The following is a 27032-nucleotide window of genomic DNA, read 5'->3' as shown; positions in this document are numbered from 1 at the left end:
TACCAGATTTTTTTTAAACAACTCTAGCAGAGACCACAGCACACAGCTAACTGCTTGTTTATTAAACTGTGTATTTGTGTACCCATATATGTCCCCAATATATGTGTGAGAGTGTGTGTAACCGTCAATCTAATTCATTATTTTTAGTACCAGTCATTCGGCAAATAGATACAAGTTGCCAAAATGTAACAAGCTGGACCATTTTACCTGTAAATGTACGAAGTTCTAGTCCCACAATTACTGCATTTTGTTTTACAGTTAAACCTTGATACATATATTAACTTTGTGTAAAACTTTGCAGTTCGCTTAAGACTTGTATATAATGGGAGTTAATAAGAATGAGGCACTGCAATGTTATGTGTGAACCAGGTATCCATTTATCCATCTGATCTTCAATGATCTGTTGTTGTAAAGCAAACAAAAGAACCTTGCTATTCACAAAAGGAACACGGTTTAAGTATCATTTTCAATCACTAATCTTTCACCCTCGCAATACTCCAGCAGCTACCCGATACATCAGTATAAATGTACTACTGAAATGCAATCACTTAGATTCAGCTGAGATTGTAATAGCATGAAGCAAGTGCATTGCCTTGGGGTGCTAGTTTCCCTTAAGTCATTCAACATTATATTGTAGCCATTTTGCCCTAAATAGAAAATACGATTCACTAACAACCACTTCCTGCAAAGCCTGACCAGTGAATCATTCCAGTACAGTGACCATTTTATGTATGAGCTCAGACAGTGAGAGCTGGCAAGGATTTTAACCACGGCAGGTTATCACTAACCAAGCCCAATTGTGTTCTCAATGAACATCCAAACACACACAGGAACCTCGAGATAGTGAGAAGGAGCAGGAGGAAAGGCTGAGGGATGTTGTGACTGATTGTAGTCCTCCTACCACCACCCTGGGTGAGATCACAAAACTCAGCACAGACCAGGGACCGCACCAGTGATACCCTTAGCCCTGGATCTTATCGCCTCCCATATGGCCTAATTCCAAGAAAAACTCGAGACCAAAAAAGCTGCCTCAATTCCTTGACCTACATTGCCCCCAGCACAATCACAATCATGCCAAGAAAGCGGGATGTAGCAAAGCACTGTGCAATCAAATGTCCACTGACTTCATAAAATAGATACATGACTGGAAATCCTGAGAATTCAATACAAAAATGGCAGATTTCAATTATTGGAGTCTGTGTTTATTCTTCTCAATAATAAGACACTGTACGCTGTCTTTGCAAACATTTAGAGTAGCTAAAGACATATCATAAAGGATATTTCCTTTTTCATTTTACAAGGTAAAGTATATTTAGAATTCTTATAAAAACATAATAGGAGCAGGAGTAGGTCACAGATGGCCCCTCGAGTTTGCTTAGCCATTCATTAAATCATGGCTGATCTTCGACCTCAACTCCACTTTCCGACCCTATCCCCATATTCCTCAATTCCCTTAGTGTCCAAAAATCTTTCAGTTGTTCTCAGTCTGCCCAAGGTTTACAATAAGCCACCACTTCAATAAATGGAAGACTCAACAATGTTACCCTATCCAAGTATTACAGCAAGCTAACGACTTCAATAAATGGGAGACTTGATTTGACCATCTACTTAAACTTATAGGTCACAATCAGCCCATTAACCAAATTCAGAATAAGAATGCAAAGTTAGCTCGCCAATGGGCTAATAGTAGGTAAAGGCACTAGATCAGAAAGACTAGAAAGCTGATTTCAGATGAGTCAAAAGTTGGGGAACTAAAACACTGGGCTAGGGAAAGGGAAAATCAGCCAGCGTTCTGCTCCTGATTACTAGTGAGTGACTCCTACTGGATAGTGCACATCCGGCAAGAACAGAATCAGGTTCAGCTGTGATCTCCTTCACGGTTGAATAACCTAGCAGAACTCCCTGTCTAGACTCACCGATGAAGAATAGGCACTATTCTTGGGTGAGATAGCAGAGGCTGTGGAGGTCCAGTCTAAGTCACTGCCTTCAGAGAAAAAGGGAGCAAAATAAGTGAATCCATTGCAGTCCTATTTGTAACTGCTTAGAGCTTCTGACCCAGTTTTATGTACTGCCGTTGGGTGCTAATAGCAACACAACATTGAGCATCTCTCCAGCCTAAGAACACAGTCTCTCTTTTCCAGGTATCTTCATTATTTCTGTTCAAATGGTGAAACTGGAAGGTGAGTTTCTGCCGGAGATTTCCCAGGATTCAGGTGATTAAAACTGTCCAGTTTTTTGTGAGAACGATGAAAAGAAGAAATGTGCAGCTACAAACGTTCGTCACATAACAAATGTTGTGGTTTTAGCTTTTATCACTGAGTAATGCTGTGGTTTCCCGCCTTGCTGGTCTACATGATCTATTTTCAAAAAACATCAAAATGCATCATTTGGGGTCTCCTTGCTAGCTGGTAGACTCAAAGATGAAGTGAGCTTTAGTAATTTCAATGCAGAGGACTACGTAACACAATACAAATGAGATGGCAACTCAAGAATTTGCCACAAAAACACCGTCAAACACAAAGTAGGGGAGGAAGTATTATGCTGCTCCTGTAGGCTATACTGTCCCACAGTCAAGGTCAAGGTCAAGGTCAAGGGTGAGATATGTTGCCAGCGTAACGGCCTACTACCTGGCCCATGCTAGAAATGACACAAACTGGATATATATATGAAGTATAATGTGGATAAATGTGAGGTTATCCACTTTGGTGGTAAAAACAGAGAAACAGACTATTATCTGAATGGTGACAGATTAGGAAAAGGGGAGGTGCAAAGAGACCTGGGTGTCATGGTACATCAGTCATTGAAGGTTGGCATGCAGGTACAGCAGGCGGTTAAGAAAGCAAATGGCATGTTGGCCTTCATAGCGAGGGGATTTGAGTACAGGGGCAGGGAGGTGTTGCTACAGTTGTACAGGGCCTTGGTGAGGCCACACCTGGAGTATTGTGTACAGTTTTGGTCGCCTAACCTGAGGAAGGACATTCTTGCTATTGAGGGAGTGCAGCGAAGGTTCACCAGACTGATTCCCGGGATGGTGGGACTGACCTATCAAGAAAGACTGGATCAACTGGGCTTGTATTCACTGGAGTTCAGAAGAATGAGAGGGGACCTCATAGAAACGTTTAAAATTCTGATGGGGTTAGACAGGTTAGATGCAGGAAGAATGTTCCCAATGTTGGGGAAGTCCAGAACCAGGGGACACAGTCTAAGGATAAGGGGTAAGCCATTTAGGACTGAGATGAGGAGGAATTTCTTCACCCAGAGAGTGGTGAACCTGTGGAATTCTCTACCACAGAAAGTTGTTGAGGCCAATTCACTAAATATATTCAAAAAGGAGTTAGATGAAGTCCTTACTACTAGGGGAATCAAGGGGTATGGTGAGAAAGCAGGAATGGGGTACTGAAGTTGCATGTTCAGCCATGAACTCATTGAATGGCCTACTCCTGCACCTATTTTCTATGTTTCTATGTTTTCTCATTTGCAGCATTTCACTGCTCAACCTGATTAGATGCACATGCAGTAGCTCAATTTGTTCTTTTATGATATCCCATTTTTATTCCCCAACTAAAAGTCCTCAATGACACCCACCCATGTCCTACCAACAACAACAACTTTTATTTATACAGCGCCTTTAACATAGTAGAAAGGCCCTTCATGGAACCGTTACTGGACAAAATTTGACACGCAGGCACGCAAGGCAATATTAGGACAGGTGACCAAAAGCTTAGTCAAAGAGGTAGGTTTTAAGGAGCAACTTAAAAGGAGGAGAGAGAGGCAGAGAGGCAGTGAGATTTAGGGAGGGAATTCCAGAGATTAGGGCCTAGGCACGGCCACCAATGCTGGACCACTGAAAATCAGGGATGCACAAGAGGGCTGAATTGGAGAAGCAGAGAGATGTCGGATGGTTGTAAGGCTGGAAGAGGTTACAGAGATAGTGAAGGGTGAGGCCATGAAGGGACCTGAACACGAGGATGAGAATTTGAAATTCGAGACGTTACTTAACCAGGACCCAATGTAGGTCAGTGAGCACAGGGGGAATGGGTGAGCGGGACTTGGTGTGAGTTAGGATATGGGCAGCAGAGTTTTGGACGAGTTCAAGTTTTTGGAGGGTGGAAGGTGGGTGGCCGGCCAGGAGAGCTTTGGAATCGTTGAGTCTGGAGGTAACAAAGGAATGGATGAGGGTTTCAGCAGCAGATGAGCTGAGGCAGGGGTGGAGACGGGCGAGATTAGAAACTTTGTCAAATAGCAATCTTGACATCAACCCGAGACTTGCCACCTGTTCCATGATGCAACATCACTTTATTAACTAGTTAGCTCGATACCATGGACATATTGCAGAGCTGACACACAGGCTATATTATCTAAACATATTTATTTTTGTTTTAACAAACCAAAACAATCTTGTTGACACTTGAAACGCTCTAGCCACTGGACCTATCTATCATGTGATGCGATGACAATCAACATCTTTTAAAACAATTGAAAGCCATGTTGTAACACGCAGTGTACGGTAACATGCAGCAGATATCTGATTTACAAAACAGTGGCATTGCTTTACACTATTGTGAATACATTAGGACAGGAGAAAAAAGTTGCTTACAATAGATTTAAACAGAAACAAATTAGAATTTGATAAAGATTTTTTTATTTTAAGTTTTTGCCAGGAATTTCCTTACTCAATTCCGTAGAGGGAAGGATGTTCCTTTGGGACATCCTAAGGACTTTGATGAGGACTATATAAATGCAATTTCTTTCTTTCCTTTTTCTTGTCCTAAATACACATTTACAAATTGTAGATTTTATTATTTCCTATTAGGAAAGCCATGGCAGCCCCAATAAAGGGAAGCCAGAATAAATTATTGATCCTTTGGTTAACTCTTTTAAAAACACTTAGGAACAACTAGGTAACAAGACACAAACAAAGTTGGAATCTTGTCTTGTACATCTAAATTGTTTCGTCACAAATCCTATTTTCAGTGCCATGTAGAAATTCTTCCAATGCATATCAACTCACTGCCTTGAGCCTTCTTACTAAAAGTTTCTATCACAATGTCGGATTGCGTTTCCAATTTAGACACTTGCCCACTGTGCATTCATGTCACTGTGTAACGTGTTAGAACAGATAGGGAATCAGGGAGCTGGCGGAGACCCAACAAGAAGCAGAGAAGGGCTTGAGGCAGTGAGTTAATAAGCTCTTTGGAAGTGCTTTCATGCAGCATTGACAAGAGGAATAAAGGTGGAAAGCTAATTTATTACACGGAACATTCAATGCACCAAAAATCCGATCTTTAACATTTATCTGTATTAACATGCTAAAAAGAAAACAAAGATAAAATAAAATGAGTCTTACCATGCATTTATACATTCTCTAATGTCTGTTGTCCATAAATTCAACTGCTGATCATTGACAGTCTCAAAAATAACTTCCAGGAAGCTGTTGACCTAGTTCAGGAGAAATAAAAGAGAAACATTAAGATTCAACAAATAGCTTCAAAAGAGGGAGAAAAAAAACAAAAATACAATCCAGCTCCCTCGGCTGAGACGCCACACTCCATTTCACCGCAAATCATTTCCGCATCCTTTCTGAGAATTATTGCATTTACATCATTATTTTTTAAAATAACTTGTGAGATTTCATGATTTGTTTTATTTCCAGTTTTTTTTTCATGAAAAGTCTGTTTTGTTATTACTAAATTATTGCTAAACTTTTTTCCTGTTCCATCTTTCGGATGAGACGTTAAACCGAGGCCCTGTCTGCTCGCTCATGTGGACGTAAAATATCCCATGGCACTATTTCAAAGAAGAGCAGGGGAGATATCCTCGGTGCCTTTGCCAATATTTATCCCTCAATCAACATAACACATTATCACATTGCTGTTTGTGGGAGGTTGCTTGTGTGCAAATTGGCTGCCGCATTTCCCACATTACAACAGTGACTACACTCCAAAAGTACATCATTGGCTGTAAAGTGCTTCGAGACGTCCGGTGGTTGTGAAAGGCACTATATAAATGCAAGTCATTCTTTTCAAAAGGAAGGAACTCAGGCAGACAGCAAAGTGTACACAAATATAAACATAAGCTGAAAAGGGCCCAACTGCTTCAACCTTCCCAAGACTGCTTCTTTCGACTGTCCTATGGCACGCACCTTTCCCCATCCGAGAATGCGGTCAGGCAACTTGCTCCGAGGCCTCCGTCAACGCTGTTCTGACGAATACTTTGCTCTGCTCAGCCTGTGTGGTAGCTGGTGTACAACGCCCATTCCACGTTAAAAGAGCTCACGCACAGGCATCCTCCACCATTCAAAATGAAGTTCAGGGCCTGGAATGTCAGGACCCTCGTGGACAACCCCAACAGCATTACCAACACCTTGTTCCATCAGAAAGTCAAGTTCAAGGCATTACAGCAATACCCTCGCTCCAAGCACTGGCATCTGCTCGACTACATCATCATCCGAGCAAGGGACTGCAAGGACGTGCGCATCACCCGCACCATGACAGGAGCCGACGACTGCTGGATGGACCATCATCTAATCCACTCGGTCATTCTCAATATAACCCCAAAACAGCGATGGCAACAGAAATAATGCCGCAGGAAGATCAACAGGGAGGCACTCAAAGACCCTGATAAAAAAGCCCTATTCAGCCAGCGCCTCAGTGCCAACCTGGCGACCCCCGATGACCCCAAGACGCAGAGTGTCCACAGCGTCTGGTCTGTCCTCAAGGCTTTCATAATCAGCACCTGCGAAGAGACGCTCGGTCACACAACCAGGAAACACCAAGACTGGTTTGATGAGAACGACCAGGAGATCCAGAAGCTAATAAGCTGCAAGCCTAAGGCATTTCTGAACATAAAACAACAACACAACTCGAAAGCACGAAAGCAGCTCTACAGGCGGTTGAAGGCCGAGGTCCAACAAAAAACCCGCGACCTAAAGAATAGATGGTGGGTGGAGAAAGCACAGGAGATCCAGCAGCTAGCCAACAACCACGACGTGCAAGGACTCTTCAGCGCAGTCAAGACCATCTACAGCCCAAGCACCCAAGTCCCTACCCCACTACTGGCCATGAACGGAGAGGTGCTCATCAAGGACAGAGAGGCAGTCAGGGCCCGCTAGAAGGGGCACTTTGGAGATCTCCTCAACCGAGACTCTGTCTTCGACGCGAGTATCCTCGACTCCATCCCACAGCATGCTACCCACCACCATCTCAGCACAACCCCAGCCCGGTACGAGGTAGAAAAGGCCATCCGTCAGCTGAAGAACAAGAAGACATCAGGAGCAGTTGGAATTCCCGCTTGAGGCACTAATGCATGGCGGAGGCGCACTATTGGCACGAATGCATGACCTCATCTCTCTGGAAGGAGGAGAGCATGCCAGCAGATCTCAGAGATGCCGTAATCGTAACCGTTTTCAAGGGGACAAGTCCGACTGCGGTAACTACAGAGGAATCTCCCTGCTGTCGGCCACAGGGAAAGTCATCACAAGAATCATCTTAGAGTCACAATGTGGATTCCGTCCACTAAGGGGTACAACGGACATGATCGTCACCGCGTGACAACTACAAGAGAAATGCAGGAAACAGCACCAACCCTTATACATGGCCTTCTTTGACCTCACAAAAGCCAACCGCGAGGTTCGGCAGCCCTCAAAAGTTCGTCACCATCCTCCGCCTGCTCCACGATGACATGCAAGCCGTGATCCTGACCAACGGATCCACCATAAACCCAATCCATGTCCGGACCGGGGTCAAGCAAGGCTGCATCATCGCACCAACGCTGCTCTCGATCTTCCTTGCTGCAATGCTTCATCTCACCCTCAGCAAGCTCCCTGCTGGAGTGGAACTAAACTATAGAACTAATAGGAATTTGTTCAACCTTCGCCACCTGCAGGCTAGATCCAAGGTCATCTCCTCCAAGCCATCATCAACACTTTCACCGAGGCATACGAAAGCATGGGCCTTACGCTAAACATCCGTAAGACAAAGGTCCTCCACCAACCTGCCCCTGGCCACACAGCACTGCCCCCCGGTCATCAAAATCCACGGCAAGGCCTTGGACAAAGTGGACCACTTTCCATACCTTGGGAGCCTATTGTCAGCAAGGGCAGACATCGATAACTAGGTCCAATATCACCTCCAGTGCGCCAGCGCAGCCTTCGGTCGCCTGAGGAAAAGAGTGTTTGAAGACCAGGACCTCAAATCTACAGGGCAGTAGTGATACTCGCCCTCCTATATGGCTCAGAGACTTGGACTATATACAGCAGACATCTCAAAATGCTGGAGAAGTACCACCAGCGCTGTCTCCGCAGGATTCTGCAAATCCATTGGGAGGACAGGAGCACTGACATCAGTGTTCTCGCTCAGGCCAACATCCCCAGCATCGAAGCACTGGCCACGCTCAATCAGCTCCGTTGAGCGGGCCACATCGTGCACATGCCTGACACGAGACTCCCAAAGCAAGTGCTCTACACGGATCTTCATCACAGCAAGCGAGCCCCAGGTGGGCAGAGGAAATGCTTTAAGAACACCCTCAAAGCCTCCTTGATAATTTGCAACACCACATCTGGGAATCTCTGGCCCACGACCACCCAAAGTGGAGGAAGCGCATCCGGGAGGGCGCTGAGCACCTCGAGTCTCGTCGGCGACAGCGAGCAGAAATCAAGCACAGACAGCGGAAGGAGCGTGCGGCAAACCAGGCTCTCCACCCACCCTTTCCTTCAACCACTGTCTGCCCCTCCTGTGACAAGACTGTAATTCCCGCATTGGACTGTACAGCTACCTGAGAACTCACTTTTAAAGTCGAAGCAAGTCATCCTCGACTCCAAGGGACTGCCTATGATGACGTAACAAGCTGCTGTGAACTACAATCAAGCAGATCAGGGTGACTGACTCCATTCATTTCTCCCTCATCCTATGGTAAATCACCTGATATCCCGCCTGCTACTATTCACCGATGACACAGATAACTCACTACATGGGTAATGCGAATGCAAGCCTGCATCCTACCAATCCATGTCTTAGTATGTCAAAGTACATGGTCAGAAAAAAAAGTGTGTTTTGCACCAGTGTTAATCATTTGGACATTTTTGACAGTGTAAATGTACAGTTATTGTTTGAGAGGCTAGGTACATTTTGTGTAGAAATAAAAAGTTTCTTCCAGTGTCGGAAGAAAGCCATTTAAAAGTTTGGTTAAAATTGAATGATTTTTTTATTATAGTGAAGTTATGTCATTTATTAGATCTATAAACATAATCGCAATAAGCTGGACAAAGAATCGCAAGATAGAAATGTGTCGTGGTACATTGCGTGCTTGGGTAGTCTTTGTACCTTTCTTTTGTGGTGTTCTAGCCGTCTGTGTAAGTTTGATTGATTGTGCTTGATTTAGCGCTTGATTTCGCTTTTGTCTCCGTATAGTTCTGGTGTTTTAGTTATTTAAAATCTTTTTTTTTACATTTTTAGTGATGCGATTAATGCTAGAGAGGCTTTGGGATTGTGTAGGAACACTGTAATGCGGATGATTTGATGATGTTGGATCAGTTGAGAAATTTGTGGAGCAACAACAAATTATCGAGCAGGGGGCAGTAGTTTTGTGAGTTGTGGTCGTGTTTGGGAGTTGCTGGTCCTATGGACTTTGAAACCATGAATGGCAGATAGCAGGACACCATACTTAATAATGGTGGTATTGAAGGAAGTGAATTTCAGGTTGTTACGTATGGAAGAACTCCACAAAACTGAGTACTGTGAGCTAAAACTGATGTAACCTTAGTCTCTTTAATATAACTCCAGAGTGCCTAAACAGCATGGCAGACAACCTTTTATCCTCCCTTGCACGAGGTGTGCAGGTGACCCTTGGGCCTCCAACAGTTGCGCCCTCTGGTGGCAAGTCTTTTAGAGTCACAATGTTTACATACATAACACAGGTGCGTCTTTGTGCTGTTGTGTTGTGATATGGTTGTGGTAACGTGTTTGAGATGTTGGATTAACTATTTGCGGTTTTATGGTAGTGTGCCATTTGAGGTACTTTTCGGTTTATTTGTATGTGTACATGTGTTGCTCTGATTTTTTTCGGTCTTTGTAATGCTTTAATTATTAGAAAATTACTGGATGAAAAAATTGGCACTCTCTCACGAGCATTTCACCTGGAAGTGTTCAGCAAGGCCTAAGGCTGAAGAACAAAACTGTGTTCTAGAGGCACATGAGCAGGGCAACATTTTTGCAGCAGGTGGCACCTGAAGCTGAAAAACAGGACCGAAAATTAAAAATGTTTTACATTTTCTCAGGAGCGGGGAAACATGGATTGTGTATATTTCCTCGCATCCTAATTTGCGGTGTTAAACGGGGGGGGGGGAGGTGACAAGCAGAGCAGATTTTCAGCCTTCAAGGAGTCTGCAACAGCACCACCTAATGGCTGAGGTGTGTTGCAATAGCACCACCTAGTGGCCCTCAATTGCAGCGTGACAGGCAAATGCTGACATTGGCTTTTCCCTCTATAAAATGTTGACATAAAAAACACAACTCATAAATTGTGATATGGAGTGAGTGCTATATATTATAGATTGAAAGATATTAAAATGGCTTATTTTCCCAACCATCTCGTGAAAAATAATTCCCAGTTACACGAAGCCAGAACCATCAGGTCTAGGTCACTATTAAACTTATTACCAGTTCACCATGTCCCACCACCTCTGCCAGACTACATTAGGAACATAGGAACAGGAGTAGGGCATTTAGCCCGTTGAGCCTGTTCCCTAATTCAATGAGATCATTGCGACCTAACTCTATACACCCGCCTTTGTCCCATATCCCTTAACACCTTTGGTTAACAAAAATGTATCGATCTCAGATTTAAAATTAACAAGTGATATAGCATTAATTGCCGTTGCAGAAGAGAGTTCCTAACATTTATCACCCTTTGTGTGTACAGGTTGAACCTCTCTTACCCCGCACCCTTTGGACCTGGCCTATGTCAGATTAGGGATTTTGCCGGACAAGGGGAGGTGATTGGATGGTACAGGTACTGAGCAAGGGGATATCGGGGCTGGCTGGCTTGGGGCTGGAGGTGCGGCAGAGAGATCGTGGGGGTCAGGCCAACGATTGCGGGAGTCGGCAGTGAGGAATGACTACAATTTGTTCATGTCGGAGCGGCCAGAAATGGTGGTTCCAGATAAGGGAGTCCTGGATAAGAGAGGTTCAACCTGTAGACGTGTTTTCTAATTTCACGCCCGAAAGGTCTGGCTCTAATTTTTAGAATATGCCCCTCCCCCACCAGTCCTAGACTCACCAACCAACAGAAATCATTTTCTGTGTACCCTATGGATAAGATTTTTTTTAAATTAAAATAAAATGATGAATACTAGATAATATAAACAATCACAAATGTCTGGCATGATGATTGAAGCTGTATAGTGAAATTTTCAATATCCACTCTTATTGTTCACCAGAAATCAGAGGACAAACTCTTGCCAGAGACAGTGCCTCATAGCTCAGCACTTTTAAAACTTATTTTCATTTCCACAAATTTCCATTATTCAATTTGGAGGGCAGGATGGATAATAGAGATTCTGGTGCAAGACATTCTCAGACACGTGAAGCTTTGCACTCATTGATCATATTACAGGTATCAGAACCGCTCAACTGAACTCTGACGGTGTATTATACCATTATCATCCTGCATATATTTCATATTCAATGCACAGAAGTTCAGGGCCTGAGTGACTCCATCACAGCCTCCCATTAGCTACATTAATAAGATATTTTATATGTATGAATGAAATGAGTCATATAATACCATGATGGAGTACAAGTAGAAGGGTGCTTTGCCCATGAGAGCCTTGATAGTGAATGTTGGCACATTGCTCAATTATCAGGGAGACATCAGAATCAAACCTGAGCCTGTCCTCATCCAAACAAAGAAAGACTTGCATTTATATAGCACCTTTCACGTCCACCGGACATCACAAAGCTCTTTACAGCCAATTAAATACTTTTTGAAATGTTGTCACCGTTCTAATGTAGGAAACGTGGCAGCTAATTTGCATACAGCAAAGTTACGAACAATGAGGGACAGGTAAAGAACATCTGGTTCACAAACAGCAATGTGATAATGACCAGATAATCTGTTTTTGTTATATTGATCGAGGGATAAATATCGGCTAGGACATGGGAGATAGCCCCTCCTGCTCTTCTTCGAAATAGTGCAATAAGATCTTTTATGTCCACCCGAGTGAGCCGATGGGGCCTTGGTTTAATGTCTCATCCAAAAGACGGCACCTCTAACAATGCAACACTCCCTCAGCACTGTACTGGACCATCAGCCCACATTTTTGTGTTTAAGTCTCTGGAGTGGGACTTGAACCCACAAACTTCTGACTTACGAGTCGAGGGTGCTACCAACTGAGCCACAGCTGACACCCAAACACATCCTGGGACATTTGACAGTGATCAGGAGTAGGAACTTGGACTGATTTTCCCCTTCTCTGGCCCAGAGGTAATGAGACCAGATGTAGCACTCTACTGCTGTCTTGGCTGAGACCAGGTAACTCAGCACAGACCTGGAATCAAGTTTGAGGCCTTCAGGTCTGAATAGCTCAGTACCACACTACATAGCACAGAAGAGTGCCAACATTCACTATCAAGGCTTACATGGGCAAAGTGCCATAGGGCTGCCGGCTCCCTTCTTCTACTTTTACTCCATTGTGGTATTATATGACTCACATCATTCATATATAGCAAATATCTTATTACTGTAGCTAATGGGAGGTTGTGATGGCACTCAGTGAAAAAATGCAGGGTTGATACATTTTTTGGACTGGAAGTGATGATGAATGAACATATAAAGGGAACAATTTAGGAAAAAAAAACAAAGAAATTTAGCCTGCTGGAATCAATAAGATGCAAACATAGAAACAAGGAAAATAGGAGCAGTAGTCGGCCATTCGGCCCTTCGATCATGGCTGATCCTCTATCTCAACACCATATTCCTGCTTTTACCCCATACCCCTTGATGCCTTTTGTTTATAGAAATCTATCTATCTCCCTCTTAAATATAGTCAGTGACTTGGCCTCCACAGCCTTCTGCGATAGAGAATTCCACAGGTTCACCATCCTCGGAGTGAAAAGATTTCTCCTCATCGCGGTCCTAAATTTCCTACCCCATATCCTGAGATTGTGACCCCCTTGTTCTAGACTTCCCAGCCCGGGGAAACATCCTCCCTGCATCCAGTCTATCCAACCCAGTCAGAATTTTATACGTTTCAATGAGACACAAAAATGGGCTTGTATCTGTTCAAAGGAATTCATAAATAACAGTTACCAATCTTTTACAGGTCAGTTATTTCTCAAAATTACAGTATATTGTGATCAGTGTTCTGGTCTGCAATAGGCTCTAAAGGCCCTTAAATCCACCAGGAACCAAGTTCGGCAAATCTTTCTTCTAGCTTAGAATTTAGAAAGGAACATTAAAAGGGTCTTTCTAATAGCATGAACATCGACGCGATTCTATTTAACAATGGGATTAAGAGGGCTGCACAGATAGCCAGGCTGAATTTAGAAAGGAACATTATAAAAGTCTATAGCATGGATATTGACGCAAGTACATTGAATGATGGAACTAGGCTGCACAGAAAGCGGGGTTATGAGAAAGTCAGCTTTAAATAGGTTGTCTTAGGGAAACGCTGTTACACTCAGCACAGACTGTCTAGCCATGGTACTAGGGTGATGTGGTGGAAAATGCCTGAAGCCTGTGGCACATACAACATGTTCAGGAGAGTAGGTTAGAAGGGGAGAAAATCGGTAGGAGGGAAAAGCCCTCAATCTATTTTATTTATTTCTTTTTAGCTTCCAATTTTTTTTAATGCCAAGGAGATAGTTTTTAAATGGAAATAGTGTACAGCAGCTTTATTTCCAAAAGTCTGTGTTACAATAATTAACTCTGTCATTTCCTGTTTATTCTATGGTGTTTTCTTTTCATATTTCCCATTGTTCCTTTTATCAGCCGTCGCTCAGTAGGTAGCACACTCGCCTTGGAGTCAGAAGATTGTGGGTTCAAGTCCCACTCCAGAGATTTGAACACACTAATCTAGGCTGACAATCCAGTGCTGTGCTGAGGGGACTGTGACCATGTAAATTGTGGGAATGAGCAGGTTGGTTGGGTTGAATTATGCTGTTTAATTCTTTTGACAACTTAGTTCTAAGAAAGCTATGAAAAAAGAAAAGAAAGACTTGCATTTCTGTGTCAGAGGTGCCGTGTTTCAGATGAGACATTAAACCAGGTGGTCATAAAAGATCTCATGGCACTATTTCAAAGAAGAGCAGGGGAGTTATTCCCGGTGTCCTGGCCAATATTTATCCCTCAATCAACATCACAAAAACAGATTATCTGATCATTATCACACTGTGGTTTGTGGGAGCATGCTGTGTACAAATTGGATGCCACATTTCTTACATTACAACAGTGACTACACTTTAAAAACATACTTCATTGGCTATAAAGCGCTTTGGGACATCTGCTGGCCGTGAAAGGCGCTATAGAAATGCAAGTCTTTCTTTTCTTTCTTCATAGCTTTCTTAGAACCAAGTTGTCAAAAGAATTAAACAGCATAATTCAACCCAACCAACCTGCTCATTCCCACAATTTACATGGTCACAGTTCCCTCCAATATTATTTTAATCTTCTGAGGATGAGAAACACCAGAGGCCACAACTTAAATAAAAGCTGAAAAACTGACATATAATTGAGCAAAATTTCCACTTTACTGAACCCAGACCACTTGCATTCCTTCGTCAGCCTGCTTCTGGGATATGAACTTGTCAACATCTGCTATCTGTGCCGTCAGCAACAAGCCAAAAGGAAGTGCCTTCTTCAGGGAGGGACCAGTCCCTGAAGCAAGAGTTGAAGGCCTCTGCAATTGTAAAACACATCATCTACAAGACTAACCAACAGCTGGTACAGCTCACACATTGAGGGAAGATGAATTTGTGCATTAATCAACGCTGGGATTCAGAATCGAGATTCTCCATATAGAACCCCAAGGACTGCCACTATAATCGTCCTACATATGGCTTAAAATAAAGAGAGTTTTGGTTTGGTGTACTGCTGCAGATACATGCTGTTGGAGCCAGTGAGTTAACTGGCACTAATATTTGCACTTCAATGAAATTGGCTAAGTGACAAGAAACACAGTAGTGGTGAAGGGTTATTTTTCAGACTGGAGGAAGGTATATAGAGGTGATCCCCAGGGATCGGTTCTAGGACCACTGCTTTTCGTGATATATATTAATGACTTGGACATGGGTGTACAGGGCACAATTTCAAAATTTGCAGATGACACACAACTTGGAAGTATAGAGAACAGTGAGGAGGAGTGTGATAGACTTCAGGAAGACAGACAGACTGGTGGAATGGGCGGACACGTGGCAGATGAAGGTTAACGCAGGAAAGTATGAAGTGATGCATGTTGGTAGAAAGAATGGGGGGAGGACATATAAACTAAATGGTAAAATCATGAGGGATCTGGACAGAGTAGAGAGAAACTGTTCTCATTGGCAGAAGGGTCGAGAACCAAAGGACACAGATTTAAGATAGAACCAAAGGCGACGAAAGATAAACCTTTTTACGCAGTGAGTGGTTAAGATTTGGAATGCACTGCCTGAAAGGGTGGTGGAGGCAGACTCAATTTTATCTTTCAAAAGGGAGTTGGATAAGTATCTGAAGGAAAAAGATTTGCAGGGCTGTAGCGAAAGGGCAGTGGAGTGGGACTAGCTGAGAGTCAGCATGGGCTCGACGGGCCGAATGGCTTTTTTCCGTGCTGTAACCATTCTATAATTCTATGGTTCTAATGAAATCATAAGTGTCACAAAAATATAATAAAAAGAGGATTTCAGATTGGTGAGGCGTGGTGAAACATTTGTGACTCAGTGAGAATAGGCTATGATGAAAGTCTTTCACAAGTCAAGAGACAGTTATAAGCCAATGTCTCCAGCACAGTAGCCTCATTATCAGGGACTGCTTACACCATTTCAGAGCACTGCTCATAATACATCTGTTGTATTTCAGATTGGTGAGGTGTGGTGTATCACATGGATCATTATTGAGCTCTTTATCACAGCAATCATCTCAGCACCAGCAATGGTGACAAGGGCAATAAATGAGGAATTCAACAATGCACTACTGGTGTCAGTCCATAGAACAAAACAGTCCCAAGGTTCTGTTAACTGTGTCCAACTTAGCCACTGCTTCAGCCAGTCAATAGACATCAATTGCCACTCACCTTCAGTACAAACGTGTTTATGTTGTCGGGCATCTCAAGCTGAGTACACGTTCTTATCTCTGTAATTGCAGAACAAGGAGTACTGTGCTTGGGTTTGGAGCACTGAAATAAAGCAGACAAACAGAGAAATATGAAGACACATTCATTACAAGATTCATTCTTCTGTGATTGCAATCTAGCTCCAATATCTCACCACCGTCTCAATGTGACTTAAAATCTACACTGAAGATTTGAATAAACTCTAACTTTCTCTGTACTATGGTTATAATACTCACTCCAATGTAGGTCTCAATTCTCTCAATATAGAGAATAATGAGATTAACATTAGTGTGCATACATCATTGCCAAAGACCGCCCTAAGTGGAGGAAGTGCATCTGGGAGGGCGCTGAGCACCTCGAGTCTCATCGCCGAGAGCATGCAGAAATCAAGCGCAGGCAGCGGAAAGTGTGCGCGGCTAACTTGTCCCACCCTCCCTTACCCTCAATGACTATCTGTCCCACCTGTGGTTCTCGTATTGGACTGTTCAGCCACCTAAGGACTCATTTTAAGTGTGGAAGCAAGTCTTCCTCGATTCCGAGGGACTGCCTATGATGCCGATGACATCATTGCAATTATAGTGTTCACCTGTTATCATCATCATCATCATAGGCAGTCCCTCGGAATCGAGGAAGACTTGCTTCCACTCCCAAAGTGAGTTCTCTGGTTGAACAGTCCAATACGAGAGCCACAGACCCTGTCACAAGTGGGACAGACATTCGTCGAGGGAAGGGGTGGATGGGCCTGGTTTGACGCGCGCTCCTTCCGCTGTCTGCGCTTGACCTCTTCACGCTCTTTGCGTTGAGACTCGAAAAACTCAACGCCCTCCCGGATGCACTTTCTCCACCTCGGGCGGTCTTCGGCCAGGGTCTCCCAGGTGTCAGTGGTGATGTCGCACTTTACCAGGGAGGCTTTGAGGGTGTCCTTGTAACATTTCCACTGCTCACCTTTGGCTCGTTTACCATGACGGAGCTCCGCAATGTTAACAATGTAGATAAACATTTGTGGAGCTTTTAATAATATGTGGCTTCATACAGAATTCAGCGCAGGCTTTTGTTTCACTTGTAAGAACAATTTACATAATTCACTTGGGGAACAAAAGCCAGAATGTGCAGCTGACCGAAAATTGCTCTCCACTTACTGATGGGAAACTCAGCACTATATATTTGGCTGCACTGATTTGGCAAACCAAAAATATGTGAATACCTTGAAACTAGAATCTAATAGAAAAAGAACTGAAAAGAGCTTTCCTGAAGCATGGATTGTACACGGACAGGTGCTGTACTTGCTGACCCATTACTGGCTCACATGCCAGGAAGTCAGGTCAGTTGATAATATCCTGGCATTGGGACATAATGTTGGCCACGACTAGACGGCTGGCTAGGTCGACAGTGGCATCTCATGATCACGATTCCATGAAATTCACATTTATTTTGCGGAGCTGGTGCCACGTATCAGTAGCAGCAGACAAAGAAATTGACACGGACAGTTGTTCAAAAGTAGTGTGATTTGCTGATGCATATTTCCCGATGACAGCTTATCAGGCCTGTTACACGCAGGCAAAGCACTCCGGCTGCCCACAGCTGGAAAAAAGCACGCGCCTTTGCTGCCAGAGACAGCATTTGTTTGCTGCCACGGCACTGCTGCCTCTGGAGGTACGAAAGAAAAACCCCTCTGAAGCCATCAGCGCTGCCTCACGTGCCTGACAGTGAGCTGTTAAAGCAGAGGCCGCTACAGCCAGCAAATGCATCATTAAACACATCAATCATCACCATGGAAACAATTTGGGTTCTTCAATAGTTCATGAATAACCCGAATGGTCAGTGGGCTAACAGGTGTGCAATAAATAGATTCTTTCCTTCTTACTCTTCAGTTTGTTTGCATCATGAAACTTTCACCCTCTTTTCCCACTTTCCACCTACTGTACAGCGTGCAGCTCCGCACAATTTCCATTTGGTGCCCTTCAAATAGCAATCCCTGCCACATCTATAGATTTGTTGATCATGTAGTGAACAATATTACAGAGTAGGAACTTTGGGGAATGACATTTTTCAAGATCATAATGTTTTAACCTTTATGAATCAGGTTAGTCGCTGGAACGTAACCATAGCATTTGTACAGAAGGGCACATTGCGCAAACTGCTCTCAAAATTTGGTAATACAGAAACTCCATTATAATACATCTCTTCAAACCTGAGAGAAGTCTAATTATATCAGGAGATGACTGCATGTAATACCAAGGACTTCTCATTCGAACACAATTTACCATAATAGGATGTGCAGTATGCATTAGGTAGGCAAGGGCATTGTCAGGGTGTATTATCAAAACTATAAAGCTATTCCAAGTAACTTGTTATAAAGATGAACAATTACAAAAACCTGTGTGGCCCATTTGCAGTGAAAAAGCAAAGATTTCAACAATCTGACTGTTAATGGTTTGCATCTGGGCCACCTTTATTCACTGCATGAACTCCCCCGCCCACACATAATTGTTCAAACACATATTCCATCATAGCATCAGAACACCAAGTGCTCAAATCCCCATAAGCCATTCTAAATGTCTAAGAAATGCCCTATGTCACTGTATTCATAATCTACAGTCTCTGATTCTTTAAGTGACCATTTTAGAAATTGATAAAATCATTGTCAGTATGTTTGTTAGTAGAGATTATACAAGATCAAACAATTGCTTACGAAAGAACAAACCAAAAAAAAAAGACTTTTATTTTATATAGGGCCATTCAAGTCCTCAGGAGTTCCCAAAGCACTTTACAGCCAATCAGTAACAAAGCAGTCCACTTGATTGACAACCCATCCACCACCTTCAACATTCACTCCCTCCACCATCGGCGCACCGTGGCTGCAGTGTGTACCATCTACAAGATGCACTGCAGCAAATCGTAAAGGAATCTTTGGCAGCACCTCCCAAACCCACAACCTCTACCACCTAGAAAAAGGGCAGCAGGTGCCATCACCAATATGTTCACCTCCAAGTCACACACTATCCTGACTTTGAAATATATCGCTGTTCCTTCCTAGCTGCTAGGCCAAATTCCTGGAACTCCCTCTATAACAGTATTGTGGAGTACTTTCACCACACGGACTGCAGCAGTTCAAGAAGGTGGCTCACCATCACCTTTGCAAAGGCAATTAGGAATGGCCATATAAATTCTGGCGTCGTCAGCGACACCCATATCCCATGAATTAATAATTTTAAAAAGAATTACTGCAAATGTAGTCACTACTGTTTTGTAGGCAAACGCAGCTGCCAGTTCACACAGAGCAAGGTCCTACAATGAGATAAGTGACCATTTAAATTGTCTTTGGTAGCATTGGTTGAGGGATAAATGTTGGCCAGGACATCAAGAGAACTCCCCTGCTCTTTGAATAATGCCATGAGATCTTTTGCGTCCATCTGGGAGGGCCAACTGGGCCATGGTTTAAAGTCCATCCAAAATTCGGCACATCCCAACAATGTAGCGCTCCCTCAGTACTGTACAGAAATATCAGTCTGGATTATGTGCTAAAGGCCTGGAATAGGACAAGAGCCCATGATCTTCTGAGAGAGGCGACAATGTTACCACTGAGCCAAGGCTGACAGTGAATTATCACTATGTAAAACCATGCTGCAAATTTAATCTTGGAAATCTCCGAAGTTGGAAATCGGAGAGGTTTAGGGAGGTAATTCCAGAGCTTAGGGCCTAGGCAGCTGAAGGCACGGCCGCCAATAACAAACCGCTAATAGAATTAATCATTGCTAAGTTTCCTGCTGAAAAAAAGATTAGGCTAATTCTTTCAATATGAAATGTGGTGGTGACTGTGCTGTAAAATTTAAATGTTTTTTCTCTTTAGCTCAGTGACTCCACAGAGAATTCCCAGGGCACGTTTGGCAAAGGTTATGTATCTATACTGTCTCTATACTGTGCCTCAACATTGAACTTAGAAAGACTCACCTTTGCCCCTTGTATCAGTGCAACATTGTCATTCCCCAAATCATCGCTGATTACTCCATGATTTTAAGTGTGCGATGGATCTTTTACCATGGGGATCTGGATTGAGAATGTGAACCAAAGTAAAAGAGTGTACTAACACACTGGCATTCAGTGTCCTGGTATCATTAATAGAATATATTCATTATACTACTACTCCTCTTGGAGTTTGAATATTTTGAGCTAAAACTCCACTGTGCTGATTTATTTAAATTGCTCAATTCAAACATATTGGATAATTGGAATTTTTCTGACCAAATTCCAACTTTGAAATGAACAATGTCCAGAAAACTAATGATGTGTTTACCAAAATATAATTTTGATATATTTTCTGGCAGCCAATTTCATTGTGAGGTATTGTTGTACACTTGTTAAAAAATACTCAAGGGCTAGAACCGATTGCACTATGGTGATTGAATAAGTCAAATTCCATTCTTATGACAAGCTTTCAGGATTTATATCTGTTTTGGCAACGGCATTCTACAAATCCTTCTGTTTCCAACTATGCTCACTGGTAGATGGTGACAGCTTCTGTAATTATTACAAGATTATAGGATTTTCACGAGCGTTTTGGAGTTCACGTTCAATTATTCTGTCCACATATGTCAACTTGAGTCAGTTGGTAGCACTCTGTCTGAGCCACAAAGTTATGGGTTGAAGCAGCAGTCCAGAAATTGAGAATGTAATCCTCACGTCAATGCAGTATTGAGAGAGAGTGCTGATCGCCAGTGGTGCTGCACTGCCGAGGACACTGTCCAAGATTCTGTCTGTCTATTCCAGTGATTCAGGTGGATGTCATGGCTCTATTAAAGGAAGTTGTTCTCTTAGCTTCCTAGCCTGCATTCTTTCTTCAATCAACACTGCTAAAGATAAATTGCTGGTCATTCATCTCATTGCTGTTTGTAGAACCTTGCAGTGTGCAAAATGGTCGATTCACTTACGTAACAACAGTGTGATGCATCTGAGAAGCGTGATATAAATGTAAGTACCTTTTTTTTCGTGAAAATCAAAAATCAGTGACTTTAATGAAACCCAGCCTAGTTCCTAAATTAAGAATGGCTATAAATTACCTCCAATAATTCAAAGCAAGAATATTCCCGAATATCATTCGTCTTTCTCAATATTTTCCAATAAACATTAATGCAGGAAAATACTCCACACAGAAACAGAAATACCATTTGGTATTTGAATTCCAAGTTTCCTATAAAATGGTGGTACAGATCCATCCATAGTGTTCATTTAACACCAACATATAGCAGATTAGTATAGTATTAGGCAGTCCCTCGTATCGAGGATGACTTGCTTCCACACCAAAAAGGGACGAGTTCACAGGTGTTTCAATGAGGGACCTGACATTCTAGGTCCTGAACTACATATTGAAGGGTGGAAGATGCCTGTGCGTGGATTCTTTTAACGTGGGTTGGCCGTTGCACATGGAACTGGCAGGGGATTGGGGGTAAACGATATGGATTCAGTCACAATATGTCACACCATGTAATAATTTTGTCGCGTAATGTATAATAATAAAATACATTGCATACATTTTCACATTTATATATTTACATATTTATTTGTGTGTGAACAGACCCCTACTTATGACTTAGCACAAGCCACATCTGACTCCATGTTCATGGTTGTAGCCATGTCTGCAGCAAGAGAGAATGGGCTGGAAATTCGGTCATTATGCGACCGAGTTTTTGGTGCTATTTCATCTTTTTTGGCGAAAACCCGGTCGGCGGAAATTTCAGTGACGTTTTGCGACAGCAGTTTTCAAATACCGCTGGAGAGAGGAGCGCCACTGTGCAAGACCCGAAATAGCATTTGCGCCAAAAATTTGGCTCACAGCGCGTCCGTATTTCGCACGAAAAAGACCACCAGGGAAAAAGCTGCGGTAAATATGAAGATCTGCAAAAAAGGTATGTTAAAGATTTTATTTTTTTATTCTTTTGCAGCAATTCGCTAGATAAGTGCTTATAAATGTTTGATGAATTTTTTTTTCTCAATTTATTTTTTAGGTGTTTTTCCCCCTCCCAAGGCCCAACTCGCAGTGGTATCGGCCTCAGACTAAAGTTGCTGAAATTCACGGTTTGCACCCTTGTGCAAAGCCGATTTTTAACCACTGCGCAAATTAAATCTTGAATTTACGGCCTCATAGCGATAGCGAAGTAATAGCGGTAATTTTGGCGAAACAATAGTTATCGCTGAGAACCGAATTTCTAGCTCATCAATGTGCTTGGGCTGCTTGAAGCTCATTTAGGTTCCTCGTCAGGAACAGCTATTAAGATTCATTTAGAGTACAGATTTTGGCATGAGCAGAATGAAATTTTGACAATAGCGCAGGAGTTGAAAACTAAGCAGTTTTTTTCTGAACACTGACAGAATCAGAGTCCGGTTGGTCTGTTGAAACCCAAATAGCAGACATTTTCCTTCTTATTTCAAAAAGATTAAAATTCTACCAATAGTGAAATATAACATTGTTAATAATCGTACATTACAATTAAAGTTTCAAAAGTTACCAGGAGAGCATGCTCTAAGGGCCTCCCCAGAAATGTACCAGCATTTGGCCCCAGCCAGAGGAGAGGTTCGGGGGGGGGAAAAACAGGAATTCGAAGGCATGCATACAGTTCCAAACTTGCTGCCTGAAGTCCTAGTGAATAAACCTAGCCAATTAGATCAAATTTGCTGGTGGGCATTTTTTTTAATTGTTTTAATTAAATCGGTCATGAATAGATTATCTGCTGCTACTGGGAGAAAGAAGTTTTAAAATGTAAACACAAATAATTAATTCCCAAATGACAAATACAGTAGGATTTGCAATGCAATTGCACAAAAATCCAACGCACATGTTCGTTGCAGATTCTGAAATACTGAAAAGTGCATAAAATGAAAGTGTGAAAAGTGTCTAAATGTTCCAAGCAAGGGCGTGTACCCAGACACCTCTGGAAAATAAATCTTCTGCCTTCAATATTTGTAACTGCCTCTTGTGATTTTCACGTACGTATGTATGGTTTATTTTCAGCCACCTAAGAACTCCTCGACTCTGAAGGACTGCATATGATGGTTTATTTTCTCCAATAAAAGTAAAGGAAAACACAAAATACTGCGGATGCTGGAAATCTGAAATATAAACGGAAAATGCTGGAAATACTCAGGTGGTCAGGCAGCATCTGTGGAGAGAGAAACACAGAGTTAGCGTTTCTCTCTCCATAGATGCTGCCTGACCTGCTGAGTATTTCCAGCATTTTCCGTTTATATTAAAAGTAATGTTGGGTGTACCTAGGTTGCAATCTCAGCTCCCACTGCAATTTAAGTGTATTTTTTTTTAAACAAAAAAGAACATAAGAAATAGGAGCAGGAGTCGGCCATTTGGCCCCTCGAGCCTGCTTCACCATTCAATAAGATCATCACTGATCTGATCATGGACTCAGCTCCACTTCCCTGCCCGCTCCCCATAACCCTTGATTCCCTTATCATTCAAGGTGTCTATCTCCACTTTAAATATAATCAATGATCCAGCCTCCACAGCTTTCTGGGGTAGAGAATTCCAAAGATTCATGCCCCTCAGAGAAGAAATTCCTCTTCATCTCCATTTTAAATGTGCAACACCTTATTCTGAAACTATGCCCCCTAGTTCCAGATCCCCCCACGAGGGGAAACATCCTCTCTGCATCTACCCTGTCAAGCCCCCTCAGAATCTTGTATGCTTCAATAAGATCACCTCTCATTCTTCTAAACTCCATTGAGTATAGGCTCAACCTTTCTTCATAAGACAACCCTAAAATTCCCCTAAAAGCCCAGCGGGAGATCAAGAACCAGCGGCAGTTGGTGAGAGGGGAGCGACCTATAAAAGGCCCAGCGGGAGATCAAGAGCCAGCGGCAGTTGGTGAGAGGGGAGCGACCTATAAAAGGCCCAGCGGGAGATCGAGAGCCAGCGGCAGTTGGTGAGAGGGGAGCGACCTATCAAAAGCCCAACGGGAGATCGAGAGCCAGCGGCAGTTGGTGAGAGGGGAGCGACCTATCAAAAGCTCAGCGGGAGATCGAGAGCCAGCGGCAGTTGGTGAGAGGGGAGCGGCCTATCAAAAGCCCAGCGGGAGATCGAGAGCCAGCGGCAGTTGGTGAGAGGGGAGCGACCTATCAAAAGCCCAGCGGGAGATCGAGAGCCAGCGGCAGTTGGTGAGAGGGAAGCGACCTATAAAAGGCCCAGCGGGAGATCGAGAGCCAGCGGCAGTTGGTGAGAGGGGAGCGACCTATAAAAGGCCCAGCGGGAGATCGAGAGCCAGCGGCAGTTGGTGAGAGGGGAGCGACCTATAAAAAGCCCAGCGGGAGATCGAGAGCCAGCGGCAGTTGGTGAGAGGGGAGCGACCTATCAAAAGCCCAGCGGGAGATCGAGAGCCAGCGGCAGTTGGTGAGAGGGGAGCGACCTATCAAAAGCCCAGCGGGAGATCGAGAGCCAGCGGCAGTTGGTGAGAGGGGAGCGACCTATAAAAAGCCCAGCGGGAGATCGAGAGCCAGTGTACCGGTGTAGCTACAGCGGGAGAGAAAGCAAAATAGAAGTAGAAAGTAATCAAAAAGTGACGTCACAGCCAATGGCGTAAGTGATTGGCTGGTGATTGGTGAGTAGCTTTTCTTTTATTTTTTATATCAGTAAGTGAACTGTAACATTGTTATTACCAATTTAAGGGTATCTAAGGTTAAGACATGGCAGGAGAGCTCGGTCACGTGATATGCTCCTCCTGTACCATGTGGGAACTCGGGGACACTTCCGGTGTCCCTGGGCGCTACGTGTGTGGGAAGTGTATCCGCCTCGAGCCCTTGACGATCCGCGTTGCGGAATTGGAGCTGAGGGTGGATTCACTCTGGAGCATCCACGATGCTGAGAATGACGTGAGTATCACGTGTAGTGAGTTGGTCTTACCGCAGAAGAAGGGTCCACAGCCAGATAGGGAATGGAAGACCAGCAGGAAGAGCAGTGCAAGGAAGGTAGTGCAGGGGTCCCCTGTGGTCATCCCCCTGCAAAACAGATACACTGCTTTGAGTACTGTTGGGGAGGATGACTCATCAGGGGAGGGCAGCAGCAGCCAAGTTCATGGCACCGTAGGTGGCTCTGCTGCAAAGGAGGGCAGGAAAAAGATTGGGAGCGCGATAGTGATAGGGGATTCGATGGTGAGGGGAATAGATAGGCGTTTCTGCGGACGCAACCGAGACTCCAGGATGGTATGTTGCCTCCCTGGTGCAAGGGTCAAGGATGTCTCGGAGCGGGTGCAGGACATTCTGAAATGGGAGGGAGAACAGCCAGTTGTCGTGGTGCACATTGGTACCAACGGCATAGGTAAAAAAAGGGATGAGGTCCTACGAAAAGAATTTAAGGAGCTAGGAGCTAAATTAAAAAGTAGGACCTCAAAAGTAGTAATCTCGGGATTGCTACCAGTGCCACGTGCTAGTCAGAGTAGGAATCGCAGGATAGCGCAGATGAATACATGGCTTGAGCAGTGGTGCAGCAGGGAGGGATTCAAATTCTTGGGGCATTGGAACCGGTTCTGGGGGAGGTGGGACCAGTACAAACCTGGGCAGGACCGGAACCAATGTCCTAGGGGGAGTGTTTGCTAGTGCTGTTGGGGAGGAGTTAAACTAATATTGCAGGGGGATGGGAACCTATGCAGGGAGACAGAGGGAGACAAAAATGAGGCAAAAGCAAAAGACAGAAAGGAGATGAGGAAAAGTGGAGGGCAGAGAAACCCAAGGCAAAGAACAAAAAGGGCCACTGTACAGCAAAATTCTAGAAGGACAAAGGGTGTTAAAAAAGCAAGCCTGAAGGCTTTGTGTCTTAATGCAAGGAGTATCCGCAATAAAGTGGATGAATTAACTGTGCAAATAGATGTTAACAAATATGATGTGATTGGGATTACGGAGACGTGGCTCCAGGATGATCAGGGCTGGGAACTCAACATCCAGGGGTATTCAACATTCAGGAAGGATAGAATAAAAGGAAAAAGAGGTGGGGTAGCATTGCTGGTTAAAGAGGAGATTAATGCAATAGTTAGGAAAGACATTAGCTTGGATGATGTGGAATCTATATGGGTAGAGCTGCAGAACACCAAAGGGCAAAAAACGTTAGTGGGAGTTGTGTACAGACCTCCAAACAGTAGTAGTGATGTTGGGGAGGGCATCAAGCAGGAAATTAGGAGTGCATGCAATAAAGGTGCAACAGTTATAATGGGTGACTTTAATATGCACATAGATTGGGCTAGCCAAACTGGAAGCAATACGGTGGAGGAGAATTTCCTGGAGTGCATAAGGGATGGTTTTCTAGACCAATATGTCGAGGAACCAACTAGGGGGGAGGCCATCTTAGACTGGGTGTTGTGTAATGAGAGAGGATTAATTAGCAATCTCATTGTGCGAGGCCCCTTGGGGAAGAGTGACCATAATATGGTGGAATTCTGCATTAGGATGGAGAATGAAACAGTTAATTCAGAGACCATGGTCCAGAACTTAAAGAAGGGTAACTTTGAAGGTATGAGGCATGAATTGGCTAAGATAGATTGGCTAATGATACTTAAGGGGTTGACTGTGGATGGGTAATGGCAGACATTTAGAGACCTCATGGATGAATTACAACAATTGTACATTCCTGTCTGGCGTAAAAATAAAAAAGGGAAGGTGGCTCAATCGTGGCTATCTAGGGAAACCAGGGATTGTATTAAAGCCAAGGAAATGGCATACAAATTGGCCAGAAATAGCAGCG

At 43.6% G+C, this 27032-nt stretch overlaps 1 protein-coding gene and 1 long non-coding RNA gene across 4 annotated transcripts in view; one reads left to right on the top strand and one right to left on the bottom strand.

The window, feature by feature from the left end:
- The window catches only part of sh2b3 (SH2B adaptor protein 3), a 238434-nt gene that overhangs the window by 52035 nt on the left and 159367 nt on the right, over nt 1-27032 (bottom strand). For all 3 annotated transcript variants that reach the window (XM_070887858.1, XM_070887856.1, XM_070887857.1), the window contains exons 3-4: nt 16262-16363; nt 5348-5439 (exon numbers count right to left, since the gene is read on the bottom strand). In XM_070887858.1, coding sequence (XP_070743959.1) covers nt 5348-5439; nt 16262-16363 — 194 coding nt within the window. The remainder of the gene's footprint in view (nt 1-5347; nt 5440-16261; nt 16364-27032) is intronic.
- The window catches only part of LOC139268966 (uncharacterized), a 120491-nt gene continuing 118323 nt past the window's right edge, over nt 24865-27032 (top strand). Inside the window, exon 1 of the long non-coding RNA XR_011594138.1 lies at nt 24865-24900. This is a non-coding gene — a long non-coding RNA (uncharacterized lncRNA). The remainder of the gene's footprint in view (nt 24901-27032) is intronic.

The sequence above is a fragment of the Pristiophorus japonicus genome, chromosome 8 (assembly GCF_044704955.1).
Source record: "Pristiophorus japonicus isolate sPriJap1 chromosome 8, sPriJap1.hap1, whole genome shotgun sequence".
Lineage (NCBI taxonomy): Eukaryota > Metazoa > Chordata > Chondrichthyes > Pristiophoridae > Pristiophorus > Pristiophorus japonicus.
Note: the sequence above shows the minus strand (reverse complement) of the source record. Positions and strands in the feature narration are given on the sequence as shown.